We start from the raw sequence: 9,914 nt of genomic DNA, 5'->3' as shown, positions 1-9,914 counted from the left end.
CCATTTTGTTCTCTTTTACACTCATTCAATTCGAATTAAAGAATCGTATAATTATCTAAACCAAACATTCATATTGGTATACAGTGTTTAATTGAGAATCAAGATACTACAAAGAACATATTTTTCCCCACAAAAATGCCTAGAATGTTTCATTATTTCTGACAAAAAACAAAACTATAACAATTCCATTATTTCTGACGATGACATCTGAACTGCTAATTATAACAGCGGGGTATTCTTTAAGCAACTTCTTTGCCTTCAAGTCTCGTAATGGGTAATCCACAATACTCTATTTTCCAAACTCTGACTAATCTTACCATAAGAGTTTTTCGTGTCATAAACTGCCTTAATCAACCAAAAAGCTGCAACAGTTTTAAACATATCGTCTGCTCTTTCTATCTATCTCGTTATGCTGCACTAATTTATTGCTTGTGCTAGCCTCTAAAAATTGTTCTAGATGATTTTTACTTGGGAGAATTTAGCTTTGTTTTTATGTAAACGGAATTAATGTGTAAAAATACGATTTTAAAAGTGTTGCGAATCGAAACATTTCAAGAAAACTGATAATGTTAAGACCAGATTCACTACTCGTCAGTTTCTTTACGTGGAAAAGACTGTTCTTCTACTCGTTTTTTTTAAATGTAAAATTTATTTTCACATAACTTTCTTCAAAAATATTTTACTTAACTTTATTTTTTTCACATTTATTTTGTTTTCAACTAATTAATAAAATTTGTTTGTATTGAAAAAAACTAACACATACTCAGGGCCCATGCTAAAGATTTCAAATTTTTAGCAAGTAAATCAGTCAAATATCAAAAGTATTGGCCAATTTCCGAAAGTCTTCACCACATGCAAATTTTAACAGTTTTTATGGTTAATTTTTTTTCCCATAGAAAAACTATTTTACTGTAGTTTTTTTCAGGCTTATATAATTTGGACCCAATTCTAATTAGTAATTGCGTCACATCTACCGAAAATTACTTTCATCGAATAAAAAATACTGATTAACTTAGAAAAATTAGTTTTGACGTAATTTTAACCTTCTATTTGAAAAAATCATTCGCCAACACTTTCGCTAAAACACAACCTTATTCACCAAATTTACGATTTTATTACATTTGGCGAGGTGGCGAATGCTTAGCCTGGGTTCTGCATATTTATACTTAAAAGTTAACATAACGTATGTTCGCCCTTAATTCAGTTATTTGTATCCGATTAATTTCGACAGATAAGTTACACTGGCCGAAGACTCCCCGTGTAGTAAATGGTGACTGTTACGTTAAATCTGTCGAGTCTCAAAGTCCTCCATGTTCCCATCACAAATCAATACCTCTGGGGNTAGAACCCGACACTCGAAATTTTTGCTCTGTTACAATCGTACCCTGTTACAATTGACCCCACTCTCCCCTACTGATTTGCTCAGAAAAATTAATTTTGACGTAATTTTAACCTTCCATTTGAAAAAATCATTCACCAATACTTTCGCCAAAACACAATTTTATTCGCCAAATTTACGATTTTATCGCATTTGGCGAGGTGGCGAATGCTTAGCCTGGATCCTGCATATTTATACTTAAAAGTTAACATAACGTATGTTCGCCCTTAATTCAGTTATTTGTATTCCATTAATTTCGACAGATAAGTTACACTGGGGCCGGGATAGCCTGGTAGGTAGAGCACTGGGCCCAAGTCCAGGAGGTCGTGGGTTCGATCTCAGCCGGCCGATGACTTCCCGTGTAGTAAATGGTGGCTGATGTACACTAATTCTGTCGAGGCACAAAGACCTCCATGTTGCCATAACAAATCATACCTCTAGGGGTAATGATCCAGGAGTTTCCTTGTCTTCTGGATTGGTTCGAAATTACGAGGCTACGGAGTTGAACATTAGTAGTCGTAAACCCAAAAATTGGGTTGGCTGTTCAACGATGGATATATAGATAAGTTACACTTATGAGTTTTGATAGGAAAGACAGAGAAATAGAAACTAAAAAAAATCAAGGTTAGACTTCATGTTACTGGATATGGATTTGAGGATGCATAGTCTTGTATAGCTCTTGTTACCCTCAAATTCCCATTTAGTTCTATAAAATTATAATCACTTCTAAAATAGAAACGGTATCTAATCTATGTAAATACCTCTTGTATACAAATTACTAACTATCTAAATATGAAATTTTTAAGTAAGGTTGACAAATTTCTTGTGAAATAAAGTCTTTTTATTTGCTACGCAGTTAAAATAAATGTTAACCTAATCAGGTCAAATATAGCTTCTCTTTCCACGAACAGCAATCGCGTCAAGAAGTTTCATTTGTATCCGACCAATTTCCACAGAAAAGTTACCACTTCTGATGGGAAAGACAGACAAAAGGAAACGAAAAATGATCAAGATAAGACGTTTGTACGAGACAATAATAGCAGTAACATGTCTATGGGAGGGGGAAATGAGAAACCAAAGAAATGATAGGAAATGATTCAACTATTTCCCTTTCAAAATTAAGAAATTGTCTTCTATTTGATCAAATCCAATAAAAGGAAACAAGAGAGAGCATTGAGGTTTTTGAAAGAAAATGAAGTTAAAGGTTGTTTCGGTACCATTTGTTCTCGGAATCAATAAATATTAAATGAAGAAAATATGTTTCGATACATGTTGAGGAATAAAGATACGCATTATTCAATGCCGTAGAATGACGTTTATCCTTTAACCTCATGAATTATTTAAGAGGATAAAGTGTTGTTAGAATTTGATAGCTTCAAATGTATTTATGGTAGTTGATAAATTGATAATGTTGAGGTTGATTTCTTTTTCGGCAAAGAGTTTAGCTCTTGTTCTGTTATCTGTCATTGCACAAATAGTTTTACAAGAGAATTTTTCTTGTCGAATTGTTAGTTTTAATGATCAGTGTTTTTGTAACATATATTGATTTTTTTTACCATATTAAACCTACACTCACTAAAACCTTAATCACAAATGAATTAATGCGTTTCCATAAAGACATCGGATTTTATATCCTGATTCAGTTTTAATTTTAAGTTTTCTCAGTTTTAAACAAATTGCTTCCGTTTAAAGCAGTTACTTTATTTTTACCAAATTGCTTAAATTTCAACCTAGTTTTAAGCATGATATAACCAAAGAATGTTCGTAAGTGAAGAAGGATAGGTTCAATAGATAAAATGTAAACCGGTCCCCCAAGTTCTGGTGCGGTCCCTGTGTATAAAAGAAAAATCAACATTTATTAGCAAAGCAGTAGAGGTTTTAAATTTGTTTAATCCATGATACACATGTATACAATCCTAAGATTTGATGGTAGTGAAATTTTTGATTACCACAGCTAGATCGAGGTTTGGTTACCTGAGGTTAAAGACGAAATGATTATATTCAATATTAAAAAGAATTGTAACTCATGAATCCAGTGATTATTTCAATATTGCCCTTCTGAACATTTTTTTACCAATAAACTTTTAACAACCTATTGGTATAGGCTGGATGGTTAATAGGATTGTACTTTTTACAATTATGTCATAGAAAGTTGTAACTCACTTTTGTGTGTTGTTAATGGCAGTTTCGGAGACGTAAAAGTTCATTCACTATTGGGTAGTTGGGGTGCATACTGCGGAGTTCGGGGATATTACCACTGTTTGGTCTTTAATTTTAGTTGTGTAAAAGTAGTACACTTAAGCGCCAATTTCTCTTCAGATCAATCCCTGATATAACATTATGCATACCATAGTATTATCTATGCATATTGTGCAGCACTAGTTTGACGTTAATAGCTAAACTATATAGTAGGTGTGGAAAATTTAAAAAATATTTCTCGAAGGAAACTTTAGAAAAAAAAATTGCATTAAGATGCCCAGTTCGCAATTATTTATTTTTTTAAATTAATTTGTTGATTCGTCGTCTGTGTTCAGCACGATAGCACAGCTTATTTATTATAAACCGAAAAATCTTCTTTAGAGCGATTTAATTTTGAATAAAAAATTATTAAAAGATAACCTTTCATTGGATTAAGACCAAATTTATTGTTGACGCATTGTAAATCTGTTTTATTATCATGAAATACACAAAAAGCTTGCAAGAAAAAAAAACATTCATGTGCTTAACATATGTTTTTAATGTTTTTTTTCAAAATCTTTTCCTTGTAAACATACTATAAATGTGGATGAAAACATAGATTTTTTTAATCGAGAAAAGAAAAACTTGCACCTTTTTCAGCAATTATGATTTCCTCATTTCAAATTATTTTCTTTTGCGTTACTTTCTGCGTAGGTAGATTTTTTAAAAAAAGTTCTTAACCTTCATGAATTAAATTTTTTTTTAAATGATGTCTCTCTTAGAAATTAAATACACATTCGGATATGGTATAAGAAATTTATGAGTAATTAACCTATTAACACATGAATTTTTTAAATGACGTGATTCAATAAAATCTCATATTAAAAAAATGATTTATTTTTGTTTAACTAAATGAATATTTTCTTTTGTTAGCTACTATAGTGGATATTTGTAAAGAATAAAAAACATTTCCTTGATGCGAAAGTAGTCCATTTCAGATCAAAAGAATTGTCGTACAATTCTTGTAATTCCTACCTATATGTCACGCTAGGTCAAAATAGGTTTATATAATTTTATAAATTATTAAAAGTTTTGTGGCAAATCTTTAAATTAATCATTATATATATATATTTATGAGTTTTTTTAAATGAAATTATTTATTGCGTATTAATTAGCTTTCCATGTAGTGCAAGAAATTCATTTGTTTTACTACATAGGTTGTTACAAACGCGTTTGATGCTGGTAAGTTGCAACCTTTAACTCCGTCCGAAGAAGAAAAAGAAATATGCAAAGACAACGCTTATGGAAGAGAAATAACATTCATGTACAAAGTGAGTAATCCCGCAAAAGATTTATTTGCATTTTGTATTACAAAAACATGAGAGGCTCTCTCGATACAAACTTTCTATCCTATCTTTTTCATATTTAAATATTTATTTAGCTGATGGACATCAGATTGATGCATGATATGTAGCAAAATCTCTCATACGTTACCATTTGCAAGTAAAATCAAAGAGACATTATATGCGATACCCTTTTCATTCAAAAAAGTAATTTTTTGCCGCAAAATCTAGACATATAGAGAGATGCACCGCCTGGTCTGCTCTGAGGGGCCTTTAAACAAAATTGTTATTTAAAATTTTCGAAACAACAAGGTACAAATCCAAGTTCAAAAACAAATGCAAATTATCTATTGATTTAAAAGCAAAGGTTTTTTTTTTAAAAAAAATAAGCAAATTTTAAGGTTAAATAAAATACATGAAATCCGACACCAAGTTAATTTATTTCATCTTACGAATAGTCTTGCCATATATATAAAAAAAGTTGAATCATATGTGTACTTTGATTAATGTATCAACTCCTTCTTCGCGATGGACGAAAAAACTCGTCTTCCAGAAATATCCAGTGTGTGCTAGGGCTGCGATAACTCGTCCTCTAAACTTGACACTAGGATTTTCTATATTATTGCAGCGTGTCCAGCGACTTATTTATCAACATTGCAGCGCATTCAAGTCTATTATTTTTTTGTTTTTACAGCATTTCTGCAAGAGGGCGCCAGCAGCACAATTTTTAGACTCTTTGTGATGTTTTCTCTGCAGATTCGATTTTATTTTATTATTATTTTTATTTCATTATTATTATAATATCCTCCGGTAGAAATAATGATTCTTGCAATTTATTATAATTTTTTTAAATAAAATTGACAAGGTTTAAAAGAATTTGAGTTTTAGAGTGTGGGGGAACTCCTTGTACAGAAGGTGGGACAAAAGTGCGCCATTGCCACGAAGAAAATGTTATAAGCCAGTGTATTTAATATTCATTTTAAATAACGATTTTTATAAATTTTTTTAAAATCATTTTTACTTTCTTTTTTGAACTTTTTTACTTTTTTATCACTGAATTAATTTTCTCCCTGGTGGACAAATAATAAAACGTTATGAATTCTATTTGAATTTCTTAATTATTTTTGTATGCATTAATTTTGTGCGTATCATTTAAAAAAATATCTTGTTCAAGTTTCAACTGTTATTTTCGCATTTCTGTTTTTGTATGTACATTATTAAAGCAAATATTTTTTTCATCTTTAACAATATTTTATCAATTTCGATTCTTATCGCATGGCAAATATTATATTCATTGCAGGCTAAAATAGAGAATCACAATAAAAAGTTTGTTTTTAAAAGGTTTTAATACTAAATCTCCGTACACTTATATTTAACAGAAAGTTTGGAACACATGCCATATTCAATGTTTGTATGAAGGTGAGAGTAAAGCTGAAGCATTTTTCACTCCTGACGGTCAACTTTGTTGCGATATTGTAGGAATAGGACCGACTGGGGTGAGTGTGATAAACTTTTATTACTCATACTTTTACATTATATGGTTATTTTAATAAAATGCATAATTTATTATTTAGGATACAGTTTAGAATTCGTCGCTATACACAGTAAAAAGCAGCAAATGGGTAAAATTTTCTATCATAATTAAAAAGGCAGACGATAAAAAAAAAAAAACTTCAAATGTAGCTAGATTAAAATTATAAGCATGTACATTATTATTATCTTAGTGAATAATAACTTAGCAAGTGTATTGACAGAGATCAGAAATATACTTATCATTTTCATAAGAAATGGAATTAATAAAACATATATCCCCAAGAAAACTGAAGCCAAAAATATATATTGAAAATTTATCTTTTTCATAACTAAAATACTAAGGGTGATATGTATCGAACACTCGACCACGACGCTCCTCGGCAGGACGACAAATCGTCAAATGATTGAAAAGGAACAGATTTGAAACAAAAAAGGCACTTTTACCAACGGAAAAAATAATAATGAAAGAGGCTAGAGAAACCTTGATAGTTGATGGAACGATAGGAGTTTAAAGTAGAGTACATTTTCATCAGAACTCGCCAGAATTTGAAATCAAGGTAGAATATCTTTTCAGATGCTATTCACGACCCTATTAGATTTTTTCATTTTCTATATTGCCTTTTCTTGTTTGTTTTCATCATTCACTTGTTGTCAACCTGAGGAGGAGCGTCGTATTCGAGCGCTCGAAACATGATGTCTTATCATGCATTTCAATTATGAAATGAAAGAAGTTTTCTGTAGTCAAGAGTTAATACATTAAGTCTTACACGCGCAGCTCACCGCGTTTAATTTAAATCACGAATTGCTATCCATCCTAGTTTCCAACAGATTCCTAGACAATCTAGTATCTAATTTACTAACAGAACCCTTCAAGGGATTTAACACTTAAAGATTAAAGTCGTGGAACAAGTATTTTCACATAAATACTTGTTCCACGATCCTTTATTACTTTTTTCCCCTATTTTTTATTTAACATTAAATTTAACAACGTATTTAATTCTTTTTCATTTGTCGATATGTTTTAGCAAATGTAATGTTAAATCGGTATTGACGCTTTACTTTGTATTTAATTTTTTTATTAGAGTTATTAGACAACATTAACAAACTGACTATTGAAAGATTCATGCAATTAATAAAAATTATTGCTATTAATTTTTTAATATTACTTTATTCGACTTGATTAATGATATTATTAAAGAGCGTTTGTACACGTCCGTTTAGATACTATATTCGAATAATATCATTAGTATCCAGGCAATATAAGTGAAGAAATAATACAGAAATAGTGCAGAATTATTCTGGTAGCTCCAGGGATAGAGCGTTCACCTGCTATTCAGATGACTCAGGTTCCAATGCCAGCTTTGGCTGGTTCATAAAATATTTATTCACGACTCGCATTGATCATTCCGAGCTGTGGTTTTTCTCTACGTGTAACGCAAACACGAGTTAGTTCCATCAAGTGTTCCTCCACGATGGCTAGCTTGCCCCAATGATTGATCCAGGAGTTCCCTTGTCCATTGAATTGAGCTCAAAATTACATGGTTACGGAGTTAAATATTGATAGTCGTAAACTCAGAATTAGGTCAGCTGTTCAATGTTGGTTCAAAAGTAAAATAAAATGAAACAAATACATTTTTATGTTTTTTCAAAATATTTTCCGCTACAATTCAGTTATTTAAAAACTTAAAAACTGAGGAGCATGTAATTTAATTTTAATGTAAGTTTCAAGTTATATTTTAGATTTAAAGATGTATTATTTGGAACACTATTTCGGTATGTTGTATGATATGTTCCTTCAAAGGTAAAGTTGCATGATGTGTATTATGATTGGTAACTGGAAAAACAGTAATATAACAAGTTTCATAATTTATTTACGTTGACTTGAATTAATTTAAATGAGTAATTTCACGATGTTCATTTAAAAATTAGAAGAACGATATTTGGTTCATACAAAAGTTCTTACATTTAAATTAAGTATATGCAATATGTAAGTAAGCTCTGAAAGCTAATTTTCTCTTATTCTTTCTCTTTCAGAATTGCTACAATGGCAAATGTGTGCCTTTTTGGAGACAATTGGCTGAGAACCTTTGAAATAATTTTCAATGAATATACAACTTAGATTTTTAAGATTGATTTGTTTTTGAGAAATATTTTGCGTTTTTTCGTTTTATATACAATTTTATTAAACAAATATATTTTTAACCATGTATTCAAGAAAGTCCAATAAAAATATTAAATAATAATGTTGAGAAAAATTTAATATCAATAAATAACATAAAAAATTCAAAATAAAAAATTATATTTTTAAAAACCACGTTCTTGTAGTGGAGAATAATAATTTAAAAAAAATTTGAAAAACGAAATGCGTGGGGTGCATGAAATACATAACAGTAATGTTATATTAGTGTGTGTATGTGTGCTCTTGAGAATATGTGCATGTATATCTGTAATTGTATCTGAATGTGGATGTGGAATATGTTTGAGTATATGCATATGTATGTGGATGTATATATGGCTGTGCATGCGTATGAGTAAGAAAATGTGTAGATATATGTGTATATGTACTGTTATGTATTTCATGCACCCCACGTTTTTCTTTTTCAATTTTTTTTTATTATTATTCTCCACTACAAGAACGTGGTTTTTAAAAATATTATTTTTTATTTTGAATTTTTTTATTTTGAATTATAATTTTTTTTAATTTTTAATTTTTATTTAATATTTTTTAAAAATTATTACTTTTCCATTATTATTCTTCACTACAAAAAACGTGGTTTTTAAAAATATATATTTTTATTTAGATTATTTTTCTTAGTCAAGAGTAGTCAAGACTACTACAAGACCACTACTAAAATAATAGAACTTTCATTTTAAATTAGGGATACAAAAATCTTTATAGAAAAACAATACCTTTACGACTTTCATTAGTTTTATGCTGATGACAACCAAAACAATCTGGAAATGAATGAGGAAAAACTGGATCCTACCACGTGATTTTTCAGCCAATAAAAATACTCCGACAATAAAAATCTTTTCACCTGACATGTAATACTAATTTGAAATAATGGAATCGACAACAAAAGACAATCTCGAAAATATTTTTTTTTTAAATTTCAATTTTATTTTACTTTGTATGTATTTTTTCTCTTCATTTTCATGCATTGTCATCCAATTCTGAACTATGTGCCAAATTTGAACTTTGTAGCTAGTCGGGAAGTTAGTTTAAAATCGATTACAAAATTCCACCCGGACAGACATACACGAAGGCAAGTTTATATAAACGTGGTAATAATAATAATAAAATAGATGAAGTCGCATTGTAATTGAAAAACAGCTTTTTGAGATATTTAAACCAGAAATTCACATTACTAACAAAAAATAAATAGTGGCAAAATATAAAATAGCATTAAGACTATATACTGAGAAAAAAATATTCTGGGTAAATTACTATACTGCATAGCAATAACTTTTCTAATGAGAAA

At 29.8% G+C, this 9,914-nt stretch overlaps 1 protein-coding gene across 2 annotated transcripts; it reads left to right on the top strand.

Moving 5' to 3' along the window:
• The first annotated feature begins 4,193 nt into the window (after positions 1-4,193).
• LOC107440198 (uncharacterized) lies at positions 4,194-8,662 on the top strand. 2 transcript variants are annotated; one of them, XM_016053057.3, is made up of 5 exons: positions 4,194-4,266; positions 4,774-4,887; positions 6,279-6,395; positions 6,474-6,521; positions 8,467-8,662. In XM_016053057.3, the coding sequence occupies exons 1-4, from the start codon at positions 4,222-4,224 to the stop codon at positions 6,483-6,485; spliced, it is 288 nt and encodes a 95-aa protein (XP_015908543.1). In that variant the 5' UTR covers positions 4,194-4,221; the 3' UTR covers positions 6,486-6,521; positions 8,467-8,662. The 2 variants fall into 2 exon arrangements, with proteins under 2 accessions (XP_015908543.1, XP_015908541.1); XM_016053055.3 differs by lacking the exon at positions 6,474-6,521.
• The last annotated feature ends 1,252 nt before the right edge of the window (positions 8,663-9,914 follow it).

This window comes from Parasteatoda tepidariorum, chromosome 2, assembly GCF_043381705.1.
Source record: "Parasteatoda tepidariorum isolate YZ-2023 chromosome 2, CAS_Ptep_4.0, whole genome shotgun sequence".
NCBI lineage: Eukaryota > Metazoa > Arthropoda > Arachnida > Araneae > Theridiidae > Parasteatoda > Parasteatoda tepidariorum.
Note: the sequence above shows the minus strand (reverse complement) of the source record. Positions and strands in the feature narration are given on the sequence as shown.

Excerpts from the sequence above, each read along its gene's own strand:
- LOC107440198 (XM_016053055.3), top strand. The coding sequence starts at position 4,222 with ATGATTTCCTCATTTCAAATTATTTTCTTTTGCGTTACTTTCTGC. Across the intron at positions 4,267-4,773 it reads TCTTTTGCGTTACTTTCTGC|GTTGTTACAAACGCGTTTGA; the intron begins GTAGGTAGATTT and ends TTTACTACATAG. Across the intron at positions 6,396-8,466 it reads TAGGAATAGGACCGACTGGG|AATTGCTACAATGGCAAATG; the intron begins GTGAGTGTGATA and ends TTTCTCTTTCAG.